At 41.8% G+C, this 22,427-nt stretch overlaps 1 protein-coding gene across 13 annotated transcripts in view; it reads right to left on the minus strand.

The window, feature by feature from the left end:
* Positions 1-211: 211 nt before the first annotated feature.
* LOC108935466 (microtubule-associated protein 4) overlaps positions 212-22,427 on the minus strand; it is a 75,484-nt gene continuing 53,268 nt past the window's right edge. For 5 of the 13 annotated variants that reach the window (XM_018754062.2, XM_029254939.1, XM_029254945.1 and 2 more), the window contains 11 exons: positions 17,410-18,575; positions 16,546-16,782; positions 15,679-15,847; positions 15,419-15,481; positions 14,608-14,900; positions 12,781-12,840; positions 7,752-7,844; positions 6,499-6,580; positions 6,234-6,346; positions 5,738-5,906; positions 212-5,025 (listed from right to left, as the gene is read on the minus strand). In XM_018754062.2, coding sequence (XP_018609578.2) covers positions 5,018-5,025; positions 5,738-5,906; positions 6,234-6,346; positions 6,499-6,580; positions 7,752-7,844; positions 12,781-12,840; positions 14,608-14,900; positions 15,419-15,481; positions 15,679-15,847; positions 16,546-16,782; positions 17,410-18,575 — 2,453 coding nt within the window. In that variant the 3' untranslated portion in view covers positions 212-5,017. The remainder of the gene's footprint in view (positions 5,026-5,737; positions 5,907-6,233; positions 6,347-6,498; positions 6,581-7,751; positions 7,845-12,780; positions 12,841-14,607; positions 14,901-15,418; positions 15,482-15,678; positions 15,848-16,545; positions 16,783-17,409; positions 18,576-22,427) is intronic. The other 8 variants (XM_029254937.1, XM_029254936.1, XM_029254944.1 and 5 more) reach the window with 8 other exon arrangements.

Genomic DNA, 22,427 nt, shown 5'->3' on the forward strand with positions numbered 1-22,427 from the left:
TTAGATTGACAAACAGTTGAAACTGGAAAGCTGTGTGTAACAGTCGTAGACCAAGTAAATTCTGTTTTGTGTTTGAATTGTAAAAAAAAAAAAAAAAAATTGAAGGAACAGTTCAGTTAGAGAAATACACAGGAATCCTTCCTGTGTGTGAGGGAGTTAACGAAGGTGGTGCTTGTCGAATCAGTGGAAGAATAGTAGCAAAGATATGCCATGTTTCAATTTTGTTTAATGGTCACATCACTAATAACAATCACAGACATCTTAATAAAAAAAAAAAAAACCAGCACGCAAATAGCAAATAGACTTGGCTGAACTGTCTTCAGCATGGTCTTGCAGTGTGTTCTGTTAGTAAATACCCACATTTTGCAGGGGCTAATTGTAAAGGAGAGCCTTACTTTATTACTGCTTTATTGGAAGGCGCACGGTACCCCTTGATCACCACAGAAAAACACAGGCTTCCTCACAAACTCTCTGGACTCTTAACAGTTCGTCTTTCCTTTGGCAACTGCGACCACCTCAGACACTACACATCCATTCCCACCCCTTTTCTGATTATTTAAATGGAGCTGAGGAGACTGGTGCATCTTGTACACTTTAGACTCTTCCTCAACATACACACATACACATCTGTATACCTATTGGGAATGGGGGGCAATAAATTATGCACTTAAAAGACTTAAAAATTCTATTACAGATATGGGCTTTAACTGTTGATGGGCTGAATGCAACAAACTCTCTCACACACTATATTAGCCCTCCTTAGATCCTCATGGGCATACCATCCAAAGACATGGCTGGAAGAACAACATAAAATACCCATAAATATAAATGTATGTTACACTATTGGTTCTACACTTGTCATACCTTGGGTTGTCTTTGAAAGATCTATGTGTGTAGTGTGTAACAGGGTTAGGCAATGCTGCTGAAAACTAAGAAATCAAAAGCTGTTGAACTAGTCTAGTCCAAATCATGTCAACAGTGACCAACAGTGACCCAGGAGGTAGGCTCTCTATCAGATGGATAGGTCTACCTTTGAAGTCCCCCAAATAAATGAATCATCAGCATTTTCAGTCCGCTCAAGATATAAGACAGATGTTCAGCACAATTTTTTCAAACAAAAATAGAATTTAATACATGGTGTATAATGTATGATGTAAATGGAGGACAAAGGGAGTGTATTTATATAAACACATATGCACTTATATTGCTTCATTAATACATTTATATTTTAAAACATTCTTCCACTTATGCCTGTTCTGAAACTAAAGGCATCTTTGCTGAATTTCAGAAAACACTTTGCAGGAATAGCCCCAAAGCTCATGAAAGTTTACGCATCTGCATAACCTTCGCAGAGTTTCCTTTTCATACACAAAGAAAAAAGTTGCACATCTACATTAGACCCATAACATCAGGAGGACTAGGGAAGATTGGTGAATGTGACCATACACAGGCACAAGGAGAACGTATAGCTGTGTTTGAATGTGGAACCAGAGGCACAACATTTAGCAACAAGAGCGAAAACTCCAGTGCGGACATAAGCCTACAGCAACTGCTGAAAATACTGCTGCACCAGGAAATAGCTGATTTAGAAATATCTACAAATCTCTATTATTCAAAATAACATCTTCAGTATTTTAAAAAAAAAAAAAAAAAATTGCATTTTTAATTTTTTTTTCTATTTGCATTTTTATTCATTTATGTGTTTTCCATATAGTTAAAGCTGGACAATGCACACCCTCACAATAAGAGCAGGCTGATCATTAATTGTTATAGTACAGCACAACCTCTCTATAAACAGTCACTGTACAATGACTGGATTTCCTTCATTAGCAATTGTAGCTCCACCTGCAGCCAAAATAAATCGATTAATGACAGCACACTTTCGATTATCATATTATAGTCAAGCTTTTCCAGCATAAGGTGCCATATGTGATGCTTTTGTTCAATAGCTCAGTACTGATTGTTCCAACAATGACATTTCCCATGACGACCCTAAACTGCAGTGACCCAGTGGAAATGTAAAGCTCCTCTCGTTTTCTTCACAGAGCATTTGGTGGGCACCTTCTCGAGTGACCAGAGGACTGATAACAGATGGAGTGTTTAGATGTGGTGAGTTAAAGATGCTCAAGATGACACACACACACACACACACACACACACACACACACACACACACACACACACAGTCTGCCTGATGAACTACACATGAGCAACAGGCAATGCTTACTCTCAAAACAGCAAAACATTACACTTTGAGTACATGCATGTCTTAAATGGCCAATACAAATGCTTGTTAAATCACAATGGTGCTCTGGTTTATGAGTAACAGACTACTTGTGAATGTTTTCAAGATGGTGGATTATCCTCTAATTTGCTAGCGCACTGCATCACTACAGAACAAGACTTTAGTCCTATGCAGTAAATTCTGCACCACACAACACAAAGCCCTTCTAACTCCTTTTACACTATTATTGTCTTGCACTGTGGTAATAATCATGTTATTTGGTACATTAATGTAAAACCCAAGTATTTTACTACCATTAACAACATTAATTAGTTAAATGCCAAGTATTCACAGATCCATTAAAAACAGCCCATTAGCATGAGTTATCACAACCAAAAAAGGAAGGAAAACAGGTTAACATAATAGCCTTAACAAAATTAAACCATGGTTCAAAAGTCTGATAGACAGCGTCACAGGAAAACAAGTTCACTAGTCTCCCATTTCCATTCAAGCACTGCACATTCAGGTTGTCCATTTCTGGCATTGGACATGGAAGAAAGCAGAGCTCCAGTTTCCACTGTACACCCATGTCTTATGCGAGTTTCAGGTGAGCAAGGAAAGAGGCACATGTGAAACATTCTCCACAGACGACCCTCTGCATACAGCCTTCCTCAGCAGAGCTGTAATCCAGTGCAGTAACTACATGTCAACTACAACAAACAAGCCTTTCACAAAAGTAAAACCCACACGTACTCACCAAAGTAGATCCTACGTTTTCTGCCCATGTGCTCAAAAAGTTTTTAAATAGTGTTCGTTGTCAGCTTGGGGAAAACGTGATTTGTTTCCCCAGTCCAGTATCATAGCAAAATGTGAAAAAGACCTGCAAAGGATATTTCTAGTTCATGATTCGACAGATTAAAATGTGGTTCTGTCACAATTTTGAGTGCAGGTCTTTTTCACACTTTCCCTGGCCATCTCTTTTCATGTTTCCCTTAGCTATATGAAACGGACCCCTTTTCAGATATGTAGTCACGCCATGTGAAATGCTTATATAAGGTTTTGCTGTGATACTGTGCTGACTAAAAGCATGAAGCATAAATACTTTAATAAAATTCTCCCACTCGTTCAGCATCAATGCCTCGTTTTTTTCCTCATTATATTGTATTACATCATCTACAGCTAATTACAATTTTCCATCTTGAAGGCCTACTTGGATTTGTCTCATTTCTGTAACCAAGTCAACTGCTTTCTTAAAGGTGTATTTGAGGACTTCTCCAAAGTCCAACCTATTGCAGTGCAACAGAGAACCATACTGTTACACTCTCCACCACTCATAGTTTTTCCTCCAGCCATCCAGTTCTATAGAGCTATGAAAGGAATCTGAATTTATTCACCAGTAGTTATTTGCAAAACTGTTAAACTACTGTATGTTGCAGGTCTATTACTGCTACTGCATATCTTACATGTAGAATGCTCCTTCAGCTGATGCTTGTGAACTTACACTTCTTAATTAAAGGAGTAATATAGATGATTATTCAACATATAATCACTGAACCAGCATAAACTGCAGTGGCCAAAACCAGGATATAGACAATTCAATAAATAAAGACGAAAGATAAACAGTAAAGGTTAACTAAACAGAATAGAACAAGACAGCTAAGTATTACAGGAATTACTCAAACACATAACAAACGCAGAGTTGAAAGACATTTATATAATACTGTTTAGTCTACTTGTTGCATTTGTGTATTGATTGGACCAGAAGAGGCTAAGTGAGGTTGCAGAGGGGTGCCTGTATGAGGGGTAAAGGGATGAAATTGTCCATGGTTACTGGGATCACACAATGGTCATGCATGCTCGTAAGGGTTTACAACATTTGCCAGTCTGCTCTATAAGCCACAGGTGCATCCTGGGATATCCACAACAGGAGGGACAGGTCTACATGTATCTGTGTATTAAATTCACCACCAGAGACTAAATGGGATTTTTTTGTACATACGTTGAGTGTACACAGGATTGGTGTTATGCAATATGATTATTTTTGTCATTGGAGCACTATATTGAAGAAAACTAACTACAGTGGGAGAAGAACCATGCACTTAGTTGGAACTCCACTATATGGAGACTGACAGAAGCTTTTAGAAAGTAAGAAGCAGAGAGGGCTTCAGCAATAGACTAACTTGACTTTGGCTCTCTGGGAGATTCAGTGACATGCACTGTTTCAGATGCAAACCAAAAACAGATTTACTACATCAGATAGCAAGGTCTTGTACCTCAATATATCCTTCCTTCACCAGCTGAAGCCCTGATCTGCTGGAGCCTCTGAGAGAATGGGAGTTCAACCAGTCCGCACATATGGAGACAATAAGGTATCAGAAGACTGGGTGATGAGGTTTAAGGAGGAGGGGGACTGACAGATGGGGAAAATAAAGTCCCATAATTTAATAGTGTGCCACTGCCTGCCAATCTGTTTCTTTGAGCAGAAGAAGGTGTGGAGTGGAGGAAGCTGGCAGAACTGGAGGAGTCGTGGAGAGAGATGCTGCATTGAGGGCGTGGGAATTGGGAGGATACTTCTGCCCTGGCCGGGCCACGAGGGGGGGTGTCTTCACCATGGTCCCTGCGTGTTCCCAGCGTTCTCCATGGAATATGAGCCTGCGAGACTCAATCTGCAGCAGGAAGGGTAGGAAAATGGAGAGGGAAAGACAGAGACACGAAGGAGGTGAGAGAGGGAGAAACCAGAAAGGAGGTGTTGGGGCTTAGGCAAGAAGAGTCCAGTGACAGCATAAAGCAGGATTAAATGCCTGGAAAATAAAGAGACAGTTTATAGGTCAGGTGTACTGATCTGTAAATATTAAAAAAAAAAAAAATAAAAAAAAATAAAAAAAAAAGCATTGGAAGTGACACAGGGTTGACTGAGCTGAACAGACTTATGTAAATTTTATCCTCATATGGCTTCAGCTTTCGGAGAAAGGGAGAGACGGGACTGTAACTGCCTTTGGGCAGCAATCGCATAAAATGTAATAGAATTCTTCTGTTGTACCCAAGACTATGCAAAAGAGGAGCTTAGACTGAACATGGCTGCATGCAAGGCTGGTCGAGCACAAGGCATAGGTGCCTGACCGACTTTTTAACTTCATGAGCATTTTTCTTGATACTTCAGGTAAAAACTTGGCTACTAGGCACAAAATCACACATTTAACCTTTTAATTTGCCAGGAATAATCAGTGACATGCCAAGGATTTAGAAACAATTTAAGCAAGGCCAAAAACAAACTATGTTCTGTCAGTAGAGTTCAGGTTTATTAAAAAATCCCCTGAACAATAAACCAATGTGCATTTAAAAAGATGTACTTTTATGCAACATTTGTCCTTCTTTAGGTTTTGCTGTAAACAAGACTCGTGATTGATAAAATAGTAGTAAGATTATTCTATGGAACTTTTTTCTCCAGTAAAAAATACAGAACTAGGGAGAGCTGAAGCAGAAGAAAGGGGCAGCAGTTTGCAGCGTACTTACTCGTCTCAGGGATGCGCGAGTCGAGCCTCTGGTCGTCCCGCAGCCCTCCACTCCCGCAGGGAGCGCTTTCGTTCACTCCGTTCGCTTGGGCTGCACACTCAACCGGGACTGCAGCTGGGTCGCCACCAGAGAGAGCTGCATCCCCCTTGGTAGCCTGTGCTGTATCAGCCTGTCAGCACAGAGTGCAACACAGAGGTGTAAACTTGTGCAAAAACGGAATTCATTTTATTATTCATTCCTTATTATAACCTTTGCTCAGTGATTACCAGATATGTTTACTCCAGGTGATTCAAACAGATTACGATTTTAAGATTTACACACTGATACAGTTACAGATTTTAGAACGAGCCCTGATAAGCTGAACAAAGGCAGCTGATCTCCCCTTAATAAGCCTGAACTTGCAAGTGTCACTTTTATAATCTTTTGCATTTGCATGGCCACTTGAAAACAAGATTGAAACCTAAGATCATTCATACAGAGCAATGAACGACATCACCTTAATGTGGCTGCTGTCTGCTTCCTTACTGACGCTGTCCACTGTCTCCGCTTTGGACGGAGCCTTTTCTTTAGTGTTGCCTTTACGAGAGTCTGGCTTTGCATCACCGCCCCCTGTAGGAAACATGTGGTATCTACAACAGTCCACTCTTAATGTACATCTATTCATGGCCCAGGGCTGGACCTCTTGTGCGCTGTTGTAATGACCTCATAGCAGGTAGGATTAGAATAATGAGTTAAATGAGATACTGGGGAAAGAGTCATACCTGGCTTGTGTTTAATATTGGTTTTGGAGCCACATTTTGATGTCACTTTGCTTAGGTCTACTTTCTTGTTGAGTATCTGCACCTATGAAATAAAAAAATAATGGGGAGTCATTGAGAATGATACAATATATGTAACACATTTATTCATCAAGCAGATGCTTTTCTTGAAAGCCATGTAGAGTGTAATTACATAGTGTAATAGTTTTGATTTACAATGCTAGATACTACACTGAACTCGCTACAGTAACTCAGATTTACATTTAGCAGATGCTTTTCTCCAAAGCGATTTACATCTGAGAGAATATAAAGAGTGTGTTACAGCAACAGAAGGAAGGATTATACAGCAGAACAATGTAACAGTCACTCACTCACACATGCACACAATAAGGGCAATTTAGATTCCCCAGTTCACATGAAACGTGTTTGGACTGCAGGAGGAAGCAAGAGCACCCAGAAGAAACCCATGTGAACATGGGGAGAACATGCAAACTTCGGACAGACTGAGCCAGATTCAAACCCATGTCCCAGTGCCCAGCCTAGGTGCTGTGAGGCAGCAGCACTACGCACTGTACCAGGGAGTTACACAAAGACACAGCAATGCAGCTCAGCTTTCCTAAAACAGCTAAATATGTTGTATATAACTTATGATGCTCCAATAAAAATATGAACCTGTCTGTAGCACCTAATGGAAGTGAGAAATGCAAATTTGTTTTTCAGGTTCCACTCTCCTCCTCCTCCTTTTTAAGTCACAGCTTTCCAACAACTGCTGATACAAAACAACAGGTCACTGGTTGCTATCAAACCTGGGACCTTAGGGGCCAAAGGCAACAGTTCTAGCCGCTACGCTACTTGCTACGCGTGTGTATAGACACAGACATGCACATGCACACCAGCCCATTTTCCAAAGGTTTGCAGGTTTTTCCTTCTCAAAAATAATCGCTTGCATATTCCTATTAGCTGAGGTAGGTGACCATGTCATCAGCGAGAAGCTGAGAGCACTGGATAAGAAGCACTCTCTCTAACACTGACTGTTTAGGCCTCTGGATTTTTAACACAACGGGGCCACTGGGAGGTAGTTTTCAAGATGTGAATCTGGGGTGGGGAGTCTGTGGTTCAGCAGCCATGGTATATGAGTTACAGCTGGACCACTTGTCCTGTGTGTTTGGTGTCAGTTTTAAAGATGCCAGTAAAAGCCACCTCAGTAATTTTTTGCATCTGGATGAGAGTCACCTCAGGGCTGCTCCCATACTTACATTCCCTCCACCGGGCACATGCTTGATATTGTCCTTGGAGCCCAAGCGAGAGGTGACATGGCTGAAGTCCAGCTTTTTGTTGACTATCTGAACCTACAACACAGCATAGCAGCAAAGAGGACAGACAGGTCACCTTGGCGGAGCGAGTCCCAGGGGAGTCCCAGATTAGAGAGGGAAAGGGGAGGAGCTAGAAGTTCTGAAGACCAACATTTGGTTTCCTTCTCTTCAAACACAGTGAACACAAGTTGTTCTCCTGACAGACACCTATGAATTTAACATGAGGTCAGTTACAAGTTAAATCACAAGATTAATCAAACAATTTGCCAGATCGTCCCAGGATGCTGTTTGATTAGCTCGCTGACTACTTCTTGCCAGCAACAGAATAGCACTTTCAAAGACTCAAGACAGGTTGTTTCAGTTAATGAAATCCTGTTTTGTTTTTGTTCTGATGGACTGGAAATGTCTAACAGCTGAGAGCAGCATGGTGACTCAGTGCTCAGGACAAGGTGCCACACACATTGTCCAGTAGCACACTGTCACAGCTTTTTGTCTCATCGCCCCGCCACGCAAGACTACCCTTCAGCTTAATAGTAGTGGCATGTCGATGGTTGTCGAGCAGTATCCGGGGCCTGTGGAATATAAGCTGTCCCAGAGAGGTACCCCTCCCTTTGATCCCTTGGCATTCCATGGGATGTCCTTTCAATGCCACACCTACAACCCCCCCTTGGGAATCATGATTATAACTGACCACATGCTACAACATGATTGAAGCATTTTTTTTTTTTTTTTTTTTAAGTTATTAGAAGCGGACAGAGTACAAAGTGAAAGAGAACACAACAAAACACCAGTGTAAAGACATTGGACAATTGATGTGCCAGTACAGAGTGTTAGGAACTAAAATGAAGCTTCTTATGCTAACAGTACCCTTAGCTCGAATAAAGCACAGAGATGAGTACTGAACATGAACATGGACTGCATATAACTGTCTGAGGTTGGAGCCCAAGTTTTTTTTTCGAACAATTCTTTCCCATGTGTTTCAAATCTGGGTGGTTGCCAAACACATTTCCGAAAATCAAAAGGTAAATTTATGCAATATAGCGATTAGTACAACAGACCCACGGTGAAAAATGAAAAATGTTGACATTTTGTGAAAAACCTTTTGGACGATGCCTAGTAGATCTATGTTGTTTTTGTCACTCGTTGTAAATCCTGCGATCTATTGGTGTAACTTTGCTCTCTTGCTCCAGAGCAGTACGGCTTTAAATTGCTCATGTTGGGATACTAATTTGCAAAGACGTTGAAGTGAACAATGTTGCAAGAACCTCTGTTTTCACCGATCCTTTGATTTAGCTTCGATATCTCCCTACAAAAGAATACCGCTTTTACTCGCTCATTAACGCTTTGCAGATGTGACTAATTAGCAAAATTGGCCAAATCAAACATCTTTGTTGCTAAAAAGCCATAGCGTTTGTTACTGAACCGATCACATGTGCAAACTCTGGTTCATCAATAAAAACAGGAATTGTTGAATTGCACTTTAATCAGTGTTATTAGCAATGACGAAGTATGTAGGCTGCGATGTGTCACTTTCGCTCACACGTGTGCTGACCGTTGCTTTTACTTACATTCATTTTCTCTCAGCAGCAAACTGGAATTAAACTCTGTTTAACCTCCATCAAAAGTGGAAACTCATTACAACGCAGACTGACAACGCGCCATGAAAGTTTGGGCCCTGCTGCCTGCCTTATATCGGCTATACAGTGTACATTTAAAGCACACGCTCCTGTCTTACATTATTATTTCAGTACATTTACATGTATTCATTTAGCAGATGCTTTTTTCCAAAGCGACGTACATTTCATAGAAATACAATGTGTGCATTAAATTAGGAGAAAGCGAAATAGCTGCAGATGTGTGACTCAAGTACAGTTTGTTTCCTTCACCATATGCACCAACATTCATCTTAGGAATAACTTGTACTTCTGAAATTTGCTGCACGACTTTCTACTGTAACAACTAGGCATGACAAAGTATGTAATGTTGATTAAAAAAAGATGTCAGTCTTTGGTTGTATGTCGGAAAGGAGTGCGGATATATTTTTGATTTGTTGGATTTGTTTTCAGTAGTTTTCTTTGAAACTCAGTCTAATTAATATGGCCCTTAATGGCTAAATAGTTTAGTTTGCACTTTAGATTATACTTTTGCTTCATTTAGATATGCCACTTAATAAAAATGTTGATTTTTTAAAAATAAAATGAAAAAGTAATTGTTTAATTTAGATTTGCCATAGTTTTTCCTCCCTTATATTTTATATTGCCATTTAATAAAGTATTTCTTATCCAATTACTTGATTAATCAACAAAGTACTGGATTATTAAAATGATCAATAGTTGCAGTCCAAGCGTGAGGGCCTTTCTCTCTCTGCTCGTTGTTAAGAGGAAAGGCACAGCAGCAAGAGGGGCAGCGCACAACCTAGTCTGGTCCACCATCACTTGAACTCTGTTCAACTCCACAAGTAGGTTCCTTTTGGGCAAGTATTAATAAACTGTAGTCATACAAAGATATATGCCATTTTTATGTGCCTTAATAGGTGTCTATCTCTTCCATGGTTACTTTGTGAACAGTGAACTAGTAGTGCTATCAAGAGGTGGTTCTGGAAGGGATGAATGACAAGGAACAAGAATATTCATCCCAAGTCAATATTATGACACAGATGTTTGAATTCATAGCCTGATTAGTTGTTAATAGCTTTGATGGCCACACTTTATCTCATAATCCTTTACCTTTGTATAATTAATGACAAGCAAATAATGCAAAAGTTGCAAAAATTGCTTTGGTTAATTATTCTTTTCTAACAGTAGTTAAGAGACAAAAACTATCTATTTAACATACTGCCATGTAAAAAGAAAGTCATATAAGAGGAACATTCAGTTGCTATTGCTTGCCATACACAACCCGTGTGCAGATAGCTGAATTGCAGTAAAAAGCTCTGGGTGAAGTTATGAATTGTCGTAAAAGGATCTTAAAATAAAATGTGACCAATGGGATGGACAAAACTTGACGCTAAGTGCAAACCTTTAGATGTGAGAAAGAAACACTGACAAATGATGATCAGGCAGATCTCGAGGAGTGCAATCTAGCACATTCTACTGCACACCAAAGCAAAGCTGGACTTCTGCTGAATTCTTCCCAAGAATCCTTCTGACCAGAAAGTCACGTAGTTGTTCACTGCTCAGCTTGAGACCTGTGTGTTCTTTTGTAACAACTGCAAGTACTGGACCACATTCATATCTCCTTTACCATGGTGCAGGGAGCCTCAAGGAGAAAAAGCCTTCAGTGGTGACCTCCTGTTCCCATGTGAACCAAGGCTACTCTCAGAAAAAGGGAAGCCTCTGGCCAGGAATTCTACTCTCTGTTCCACTAATCTACCCTTCTGCCCATTTCATTATTCCATCAGTTCACCTGCATGCAATTCTCTGCATGCACATACAGCAGAATAAAGAAAACCTCAGTTAAATAAGTCATGTGTCAGTGTTTCTACAGACTTCCCTCACATAATGCAGGCTCCTGTCAATTCTGAGTTAACGGCAAACGTAATTTGCATCCTACAATTTGCGTAACGCACTACGACTTCTCGGAAGAGATGACTTAGAAATTTCAATGTAAAACTGTCACCTTGAAGACACTGAACACAAAAAAGATTTAAAGGAAGTGATAAAAACTGAAAAAGCAAATGAAGGCCTTGTGTAAGAATTGAAGTGATGAGACAGAATTCTCATAAAGGGCTACATAAGTGGGAATAACCGTCCATGATTTATTATTCTTTTATTGCAAACAGTACGAATAGCTCAGCAAGAGCGCTTAGGGGCATTAGAAGGAATTGCAGTAATTGTGTGAAGTGCCTAGTTTGGCAGCGTTATAACAACGTGTGGCACATGGGACGACGGACCAGACTCCCAGCGACTCTCGGCCACACCTGGGAAGGGAACAAGTGTCAGGAGCAGCTAAAGAAGGCCCATGTGCATGTAGAGGCTTTGAGAGAATCACAGTGAATTGGACTGTTTTGTGCTTTGGGATTTGTGCAGCGGCTCAATCTTTTCCGTTTGCGGTTACGTTGCCCTCGCCGCCGTGCTTCTTGTTTCAAAAACTCCCGTTAAGCCTCACGCCTGGATACTTTCTGGGCTGGAGACACTTCTGCTCTAAAGCAGTTTTTCGATGGCATTCGAGCATTAAAAAATTCTAAAACGAGGAAAGTGCAACAAAATAATACAACAGCATTTTGAAATTACAGCATTAAAAGAACAGAATGTATCTACTATTAACAACCACTGTTCACGTGTAGTGATCCGGAGCCTATGCTCGAAGCAAGGAGCGCAGGCAAAGTACACTGCAGTACAATCACACACTCAAATGATTTTGAACCTGTTGATTTTAAAGGTGTCTAGAGCAGTTCTGATATTTTGGATTCGTCCTGCATTTAAATTTTACGTGATTGAAAGACAAGGCAAGAATTTTACGTTTGGCGAATAAAACGGGTAAACGTTGTGGCTCAGGAATGCGTCACCTGCTTTTCCCTATTTGATGGAAATGAAAATTCTTTTTAAGCTGATCGTCAGAAACAAAATACAGTCATTATGAGAAGGAAGCCAGTACTTTTGGCACAGCTATAGCTCTGGATGGCATTCCAGTTTTGTTAATTTCTAGATATCCGAAGACACAGCCGTTTTTTTCCGCAGGTATATTATTCCAGATTTCACTTGAGCTGCATTTATCTGTTAGAAAGGCAAAGTATTTCCTAAGGAGTTAAGAGTCTGACAGAAAGAGACACAATCAAGTCTGCCTCTGAAAGTGTAAACTCTTGTTTGCTTGATATTTCTGCAGGCAGAAAAGAACATTTCAAAAAGGACAATTATAATGAGCGCACCGAAAGGAGGACGGGAATTCAATGGAACGCGAATGGAAGATGGAAGCCGGACATGTGGGAGGGAATAAAGAGACACGTGGGTGGGGAGAGGTAGGATGGACTCACTTTGCCCTGGCTGGTCTCTCCTTTTGCCAGAGGATCAGGCCTGCCCTGTGTTGTAGAGATCTGGGGAGACAACCATCCCCCGGGTCAATACCAGGAAGGACAGCCGGGCAGGCAAGGGATGACACCAAAACACGGATGGAGAAAACTCAACTACTGAGCCAGTGAACGCGTGTGGGTGACTCAGGGAGAGATGTTTGGTGGGTGGGGCTGATGCGTGGGAATGAGGGAGGGAGGGAGGGTGGGAAAACGGAAGGAGAGCAGGGCATCGACGTCTAGAAAAAGTTAGCGAGGAGGAAATCTGCACTTTAACAGGTCAGATTATTATGCTATGCTATTATACTTCAAAACATGTATTTTTCCAATATATTTTATAATTTAATTAGTTCTGTTCACTTTTTTTGTTCACCAGCTCCTCGTGTTTGAGGAACAGATTTTCTTAAGATACGAAAATTTCAACATTATTTAAACAGCGTTAACTTCACTTTACCGTTTTCTAAAATTTCAGTCTTTACCGAAGCAAAAGTAACCTGTGTTTCTACTGTTACCGAAACAGGAGTGTGGGGCCACCTTCACTCTAACTCCTTCCAAAGTGTGTACAGCTTGTGTCTGGTGTTTCGGGATCAATAACCAGGTGACAAATGCAGCGTATACATATTTAATGTTTTGTCATTAAATTAGACTTTGTGGTATTTTCAGCCATTTTTACGCAGTTTTAATGTAGCTTGAAATTGCAACATTTAAAATGAAAATATTTTAAAATATATTGTGGCTTTAACTGAGTCCTTGACAAAACACAACCTGTAAATAAATCAAGGGGCTGTATTATTATTATCTTTTTGACTGTGTAGAGAATAAAGAAAATTGAAAGCGGCCAGGATGGACAGTGTACAAGATGAGGAATGAATGAAGGTTATGGGAATTATAAATTATATTATTTTTTTTTAAAGTTTCAGTAATTTAAATTTTAATAGTAATTTTAATGTTGTTAATAAATATAATGAAGTAAATCTTATAGAGAATTGACAAAATATTATAGCTTTAGCTGACGTTCTCAGAAAACTTAACCCCCAGATAGGCTGAAGGACATTTGTATTACTAACCTCTTAATGACTGAAAATAAGTGGTAAAAGTGACTTTAGATTTCCAATACTGAATAACTAAAAATGAAATGTAATAGTACGAACAGAGTTAGTCCTAACTGTGTTTGTAAACTGAGGAGCCAATGTACCAGTATATTCTTCTTATATAATCCCCAAATGAATAAATTATTTTACTATTATAAACTTGCTCATCTGACACTTTTATCCAAAGCAGGTCCATGTATCTGACCCATTTGTATTGCTGGGTGTTTTTACTGGAGCAATTGCTGTTAAGTACCTTGCTCAAGGGTACTACAGCAAGCGAGGGGTAGGGCTTGAACCAGCAACCTTCAGGTTACAATTCCAGGTGTTTATCTGCTTCCTGCTGCTCCCTGGATTTGTGCAGAGAGGCCAAGAGAAGGACAGTTAGAGGAAACAAGCATAGCAACAACTGTGAATCAGTGAAAGTTGAGAACACTGAGTTGAAAGTTGAAAAGCCGAAATGGGGGGGAGGTGTTGAATGACTTATGGCACTTAGTGACGCTGCTTGCTGCCGAGAGGACGCACTATACTTGTGTGAAGAGTGTCAGAAAAGGTGACCCTGTGGCTGGTGGGCGAGGTGTGTAGGGAAGCACCGAGTGCTGTGTACAATCGACCTCTGGTGACAGTAAACAGTGATGGTAAATAGTCCTTTTGCCAAAAGACGTCCCCATTCCCACTAGAGTCCCAAAAAAACTCCCTCTCCCACCTTGCCGCCACCTGGCTGGTGCTTCATGTTGTCGGTGGAGCCAACCTTGGAGCGGGCGTTCTTGATGTCCGGGCTGGGGGAAGGCTTAGGGGATGGGCTGGACCGAGGGCGGGGAGAGGCCTTGGTAGCTGCAGCACTGGAACGCGGGGCCCGTGGGACCGGGGGTTTCCTCTCGGGCACGGTGGAGCTGGAAGTGGCAGGTTTGCTGGTACGGGCACGAGTTGTGCTTGTAGATCCTGGGGTGCCGGGGGTAGCAGAAGTCCGGTTTGTGCTGCTCTTTGTTTGACTGGCTTCTGTTGAGGGTTAAGGAAAAAAAGGTGAGAGGCTAGTTGTACTGTTTCTTGTGAAGGAAATTTTAATTCTCCCCGATTTGACAAGTCATGTACACAATACACATATAAATAGAGACAAAATTAAAATGATATTTAAATTCTTGAACAAACTGCTTACATTTGTGGAAGAGATGTTGCTAATAGAGGAAGTTTTTCTAATATCTTAAGTCTTAAATTCTTAGTTCTAAACAAACAACAAAACTTTATGTACTTTCCGGTCTGGTAAGGGAGTTAGTGTACTTTGCAAATGTTCATTTGCTATCAGAGACCTACAGACTGATGAATGGAAAAAGCCACTGTGAAATGCTATACTTTTCAGGGTTTAGTTGAAGCAGATCCTTTTCCGCCATTTGTCATGGCCAAGCCTCATGGCCACATACTTTCAGTCAGCTGCTGTGTCACGATGTCATTTCCCCATTTGCTGCCACCTCTCAGACACATCTCCAAACTCAAAGGAGTAGGTAAGGGCTTGGGCTTACCAGACGTGGCTTTCGCCATGCTCGCCTTCTTCACCTCCCCCGACTCGCTCTCGGTCTTGGCCGCTGCGAAGAAGACGACTCGTCACTGACCTGCATTGCAGCATCTCGCCCTTTACCTAGTCAGGGGGCAATGGATTCACAGCTAACAGTCATGTGGACATGTGCTATTCTGAAATATGCCACCACAAGATGCCACAAACTTTCTTCTTTGAGCTCCAGGTCATCGGAGGAAGGTCGCTGATAAAGGGAGGATCACTCACAGGAGGAACGTCTTGGTGCGAGAGTGCTGGGCGAGGGCCGTGTAGATGGGGGAACACGAGGTGCCCCAGCTGGCTTAGTGGGAGCTGCTGTGGTGGAACTGTTTTTGGGTGCCGCGGACTGAGCCTGGGAAGCTGCGGGGGGGCGCTTCTCTGCTGTGTGGACTTCATTCTGTTAAACAGAGGAAACTCTTCAGGAAAGGATGTGGAAATGAAATGAAGATGGAAGCCAGCGGAAAGTGCTCCTGGTGGCAGTAAGATTGTGCACGCCCTCGACATGCTGGATCTACTCCAAATCTCTTCTGACTCTTGCCAAATCTAGGCTGATATTTGGATCATTGCGTACCCAGGGCAAGCTCAGATGTCACTGTTGCTTCACCTGAATCAAATGGCTCACATAAACCATGCAACTCTATGTTCTGACTAGAGGAATGGGTCACTGAAAAAGAAGTGTGTAACGGTGAAGTTGGGGACAAGACTAGCAATAAAAATGTATGGAGTTTTGGGATTTTGGCAGGATTAGCTGGGATGGACTGTGAGGAAGAGTGCAGTAGGCTCTAAATACAGGACTGTGGCTACAAGAACCTGGGACTACAGTGTGGCCAGCTCTTAGATCAGGAAGTAGAAGAATGAAAGACATGTCATAATTCAGAGGAAACAGGAGAATGTAAAGGAAAAGTATTGGCTGTAACAGAAAGAATGAAGGAAATGTATTGGCCATCGGGCGGCACACAGGAAGCGCTGGAGCGAGCAGAGGTACTGGTGGTCCTCTGGTGGTCCTACACCCAGCTAACACACACTGTTATGATGTTTATCTGACTGGGTCATAAAGCGCTCGCACTCAGAAGAAGGGGAGGCAAAGGAACTCACCTTTGACTTGGCCTCGTGTGACGCTGCTGTAGAGGTGGAAGGGGGACGACTGGCCGTGGATGGCGGCCGCCTGGTACCAGCGGTGGGGCTGGTTACTTTAGGCATGGGGCTTTTTTTGCTGGCAGCAGCAGAGGAGGAACTGAGAGTAGGGGATGGGCGTTTGGGGGCGGTTGTGCCAGCAGATAGCCCATTAGCACGTGGCTTGGTAGGGCTCGGTTTGGCTGAACCAGCACTGGGCTATCGGACCCATGGGTCAACCAGTGAACAGGAGACAACGGCAGAACATAAAAGGAAAAATGGGGCAAAGAAAAAGTGATAGTGGCATGGCAACGTAACAAAATCAAAAGAAGCAGAAATCATGGATGCTAAAATTACATGTTCAGCTAGTCATCCATCCATTTTCCTCACCAGCTCATCCATTCAGGGTCATGGTGATTTGGCCTATGCATGAAGCATAGAGCATAAGGCGAGTTACATCCTTTAAGGAAAGCCAGTCCATCACATGGCTCTCAGATGCATACACACACACCCTTACAGGCACATGCTAATGGTAGTTCAGCATGTCAAATTTACAGCACATTTATGGATTGTGGAGGAAACCCGTGCAGTAAAATGGGAGAACATGGGTTTCATGCAAAGGTTTGAACAATAATATGGCCCCATGATCAAAGCAAGCAAACACTAAGTATGGTTTTTCAGAGAGATGCCTACCGTTCAATTAGGGACTGAAGGATTTTAACACGTAATGTTTCTCCAGTTAATTTAAAGAGGTCCGAAACAGCCAGTGCTGAACCCACGGCACTTGGAACAACACACAGAAAAGAATGACAGCTCAGTGTTTGCTGTGTTCGGCATCTTGCCTACCTTGGTCTTTTTTTCTGGGCTGGTTGCGTCCTTCTTTGGTGCCACACTGACTGCGTTTGCAGCAGCAGATTTACCGGCTGCTTTCCCAGCTTTGTCCTGTATTTTACCGCTGGCGTCCTTCTTTCCAGATATCTCTGCTGTACTGGGCTTCTCCTTCTTGTCCACTTTAGCAGTTTTGTCATTTTTGTCAGCTTTTTGTGCCATGTCTGCCTTCTCCACCATATCTTTCTTCCCTACTATATCTACTTTTTCAGTCTCGTCCAATTTCCCTGTCTTGTCTGTTTTCTGTTCTGACTTTTCAATCCTCTCTAACTTCTCAGTTTTCTCTGCCTTGTTCATCTTCTCTACCTTATCCATCTTCTCCGCTTTACTGTCCGTCTTCTCTACTTTATCCACCTTCTCCGCTTTACTGTCCATCTTCTCTACTTTATCCACCTTCTCCGCTTTACTGTCCATCTTCTCTACTTTATCCACCTTCTCCGCTTTACTGTCCGTCTTCTCTACTTTATCCACCTTCTCCACTTTATCGTCCGTCTTCTCCACCTCATTTATCTTATCAAACATATCCGTCTTTTCTGCTTTACTGTCTGCCTTAGCTTTATCAGACTTCTCTGCTTTACTATTTACCTTCTCCACCTTATTGTCTGTCTTTTCCACTTTACTATCTGTACTTTCTACTTTGTCCACCTTCTCTGTTTTACCATCTGTCTTCTCCATCTTATCAGCCTTCTCTTCTTTATCCATCTTCTCTACCTTATCAGTCTTCTCAGCTGTACCAGCCTTGGCTATCTGATCTAGTTTGTCTATATTTTCCACCTTATCTATTTTATCTGTCTTCTCCAGCTTAATATCTGTCTTATCTACTTTGTCCACCTTCTCCACTTTTTCAGTCTCCAACTTATCCACCTTCACCACCTTATCAACCTTTTCTAGCTTTTCGGTGTTCTCCATCTGTTGTCTGTTTTTGTCTGTCTTTCCCAGTATATCCATATTTTCTGCTTTATCTGTACTCTCTTTCTTCTGTTCTCCTGTGTTCCCAGGTTTGTCATTCTTCTCGAGCTTCTCCCCTCCATCTGGCTTTTTCTCAGGTGTAGCCAATTCATCAGTCTTCTGGTATATGTCAGTATTCTTAGTCTTCTCCTGTTTATCTGTCTTTTCTGCATTCACTGAAGAAGACAAAACCAACACTCAATTTTAACAAAGCACCCATTATTTAATTTCTATTTAGTTGCTTGACTAATGTGTTTGTCTGAAGCAACTTCTTTAGTTCAGAATGTTCAAATCTGGATATTTGCTCAAGGATGAAATAAGAGTACCATGTTTAGCACGAGAACCAGAAATCTTAACAAAAAAGTCATAAATATGAGAAAAGAGACTTAGATATTAAATGTGGATCCATCTTCAAATATCTGGCTAGACGGTAATTTAATAAATGCCAGTTTTTCTAAGATCAAGGATGTAAAGAAAATATCAAAAAGTTTGTTCTCGGTTTTGCCTCTGATGTAGTGCTTCCATCTGTCAACTGCTTTGTACTTCTGATCTGAATCAATTCTACACACAGTTAAGTAATGTATGCAGGCAAAACATGGTATCAGACAGACTGTCCTTCAGTAATTCTCTCCCTGTGTCTAAAGTTTCCTGTACACCAACTTTGGACAAAAGAATCTGCTAAACAAATAAATATGAATATGAAATCCAGATGGGCACCTTTCAAACACAAAACTGCACCCACCAGTCTGCTCAGGTCAAGAGTCCATGTTTTCAGTTCAGTGCAATGTTGTCATTGACCTCAAAGTGTTTCTCAGTACATTTGGAAGGCAGGGCCTGGCAATGAGCTTGGAAAAAGTGAAGCTTCAGCCTGCAGTTCAGTATTACTGGGCCCCACACACATACTGTATGTAAATAAGCCATAAAAAGGCATATTGCCTGGTCACCTCTCAAACATCTGTGATGGCAACTGCTGTGTGCACGCGGAATGAATACCACTATAGCAGGGGGATAAGAATGACACTGGCGGGGCTCTAATTGATTGAGAGCGTTGAATGACTGGTGTAAACGTGAAGGCTCCTAGTTGTGAGAGAGCAGGGAGCCAGGCTTGCACGTCGGCCTGTCTGTCTAGACGTGTTAGGTGTGGATGGGTAGTATCTGATGTGTAGTGACAGGAAGCTGCCTGCAGACACGGGACCCCAGCAACAGCTTACCCGTGACACAACTGGAAAATGAGTGCAACGAGAGAAGTGAATGAAAGGAGACCTGCTCTACACTGTGGCTCAGCAGCACCCTCACGCTTGATGCACTTATCGGACATGGACTGCAGATGGGAAAAAAACATCAGACAAACAAATGCCGTTTCGCAGCTCTGATCAGCATCAACCTGGCATGGACCATACATGGAAAGAAAAACAGGAACAACATGTGTCCATCACAAAAAGAATAATTCTACGGAGATATGTCCGTGAGAAATTTTCACTCAGCCGCCAAGCTCTTCCCATTCAACATGACAAGCAATATCCCAGCAATATTCCAGCAATATTCCAAAGTTTTGACTTAACAACCAAGATGGAGCACGAGGCCACAACTCTCAAACTTAGAATACTTTAACACTGGAATTAAGTGACTCATGAATCTACAGTAAGCATCCTTCCTGAAGAAAACAATACTTTTTTTGGAATAAGAGTGTGCACACAAAGACATGCCATTACCTGATACCAACTGCTTGAGGCTGTCACTACACTATCATACCTTTGCAAAATGTACTGCACACAAAAGACCAATGTAAGCTTTGCATATTTCATTGTTGACCAGCATCTCACTCAAGGAAGTGCAGGATTCCCTACAGAAGTAGCTGGTATACAAGAGCAAATAGGGGAATGATGGATGCATGCTGTTTCCATGACGCTCAGCCCTCACCTGTTGTGTTGGGCTACTTGGGCAGAATGGGGCAATGCTGGTGTTTCTGTAAAAGTAAGCTGCAGCCCCTACACTGTACCACCGTCTTATATACAAGGACATAAACAGCCTTCGATTTGCACTGCAAGTTCTTGTCATTTGTCTAAAAATTCAACCACAAAAGAGAAAAAGAATGACAACATAGGACTAAGGAGAGGAGAGTTCTCCTTATTAACAGAGGAAATAAATGAAAATTTGACTAAAAAGCACATTGTGTGCAGTCTCCTTCTGTAATGTGGAACTGTTGTTCCCTAAAAAGAGCACGAGCCCGCAAAAGGGATGGAGGAAAGAAGTAGAAAAGGTCAGAGGAAACTGAACACATGCAGAATAAACTAGCCAGGGAATCTTCTGATTGAATATTGACAACTTCAGCCAGTTTTACAGCAAATACATACCCAGGAAATGTATGTAAGTAGCTCATAGTAATACATATCACATTTCGGGACAGCTGGTAGTGTAGTGGTTAGAGCTGCTGCCTTTGGACCTAGAAATAGATTTAAATCTCACCTCTGGCTGTAGTACCAATGGGTAAGTAGCTGTAGGTAGATTAACATGGCAAGTCACTTTAGAGAAAAGTGTCAGGTAAGTGAATAAATGTAATTAAAAGGTCGGAACATCATTAGATTCTCTGTGTTTGGTCAGACAGAACCCAAGACCTATTAGCAAACAAGTAGGGGCAGCTGACAGCATAGTAGTTAGAGCTGTTGCCTTTACTTCCAAAGGGCAGAGGTTCAGATCTCTCCTACTGCTGAAGTGGCCTTGAGTAAGGTACTCACCTTAAACTGCTCCACTAAGAATTACCCAGTTATATAAATTGATTGGTAGTTTAAAAATGAAAGTTACTCTAGAGAAAAGTGTCCACTAAATGAGTCAAATGTAGTGTAAGCTTTCATTATCTGTAATGAACAATTCTCCAACAGCAGTGTCCTTGACCGGTGGCTTTAGATCTCACAGTCCCATAGACGCTAATCGACCTCAGCTATTTCCTCTCACTCCATTAGGTTTGATCATGCCTATGAGGTGATGCATGTTCATTTTGTGATTTATAGACTGGGGCAACCACTGAATGTTCCACAAGCAAATACAAAAGCTGGGAATGCCTGCCGAAACCTTTATTTAGGTGTACATTTGTTATCTGCAAGGTATTTTCATGCTTCTACATGAGTAACACAGATATCTATAAAATCTCAACAACAGTTAACACACAAAAAAAGTGTATGAAACCAAAAAAAAATCAAGGCCCCTGAAAAAGGTTTGAAAGGGCAAAATAAGTTGTCAGCCTCTTTAAGATGATGGTACTGTGTCACTACGGCAAATCGTAAGCCATCCTATCAGCTTCTATAAATGACATAATTTAAAGAAAAGCAGCACTATATTGGTGTCTGACTCTGAATGACGTAGGTACTGAGCAAAACAGTCTTCAAGCTTCAAAAAGTGAAACACAGTTTTTCTGTTAATCTGGCTTTGCAATTTGTGTTTGTATATATATATAGACACACACACACACACACACAGAGTCTGAAACCGCTTGTCCCGTTCGGGGTCACGGAGAGCCAGAGCCTAACCCGGAAACACAGGGCGTAAGGCCGGAGGGGGAGGGGACACACCCAGGACGGGACGCCAGTCCGTCGCAAGGCACCCGAAGCGGGACTCGAACCCCAGACCTGCAAGAGAGCAGGCACAGGCCAAACCCGCTGTGCCCCACCTGTGTATGTGTGTGTACACACACTATATTTATATATTTATACAGGTGGTCCCCGACTTACGATGGGGTTACGTTCCGTGCAACCCATCGTAACTCGAAAATATCGTAAGTCAAAAAGGCATTGAATACACCCAATACACACCACTGCGTCAAAGACTGGGAGATGCGAATTGGTGCTGCTGCCCAGCATCGCGAGAGAGTATCGCACTACATATCGCTTGCCTGGGGGGGGGGGGGGAAATCAAAATTCAAAATCAGAAGTACGGTTTCCACTGAATGTCTATCGCCAGCTCACCATCGTAAAGTCAAAAAAAAAATCGTAAGTCGAACCATCGTAAATAGGGGACCAACTGTGTGTGTGTGT

The sequence above is a fragment of the Scleropages formosus genome, chromosome 9, assembly GCF_900964775.1.
Source record: "Scleropages formosus chromosome 9, fSclFor1.1, whole genome shotgun sequence".
NCBI classification, from domain to species: Eukaryota; Metazoa; Chordata; class Actinopteri; order Osteoglossiformes; family Osteoglossidae; genus Scleropages; species Scleropages formosus.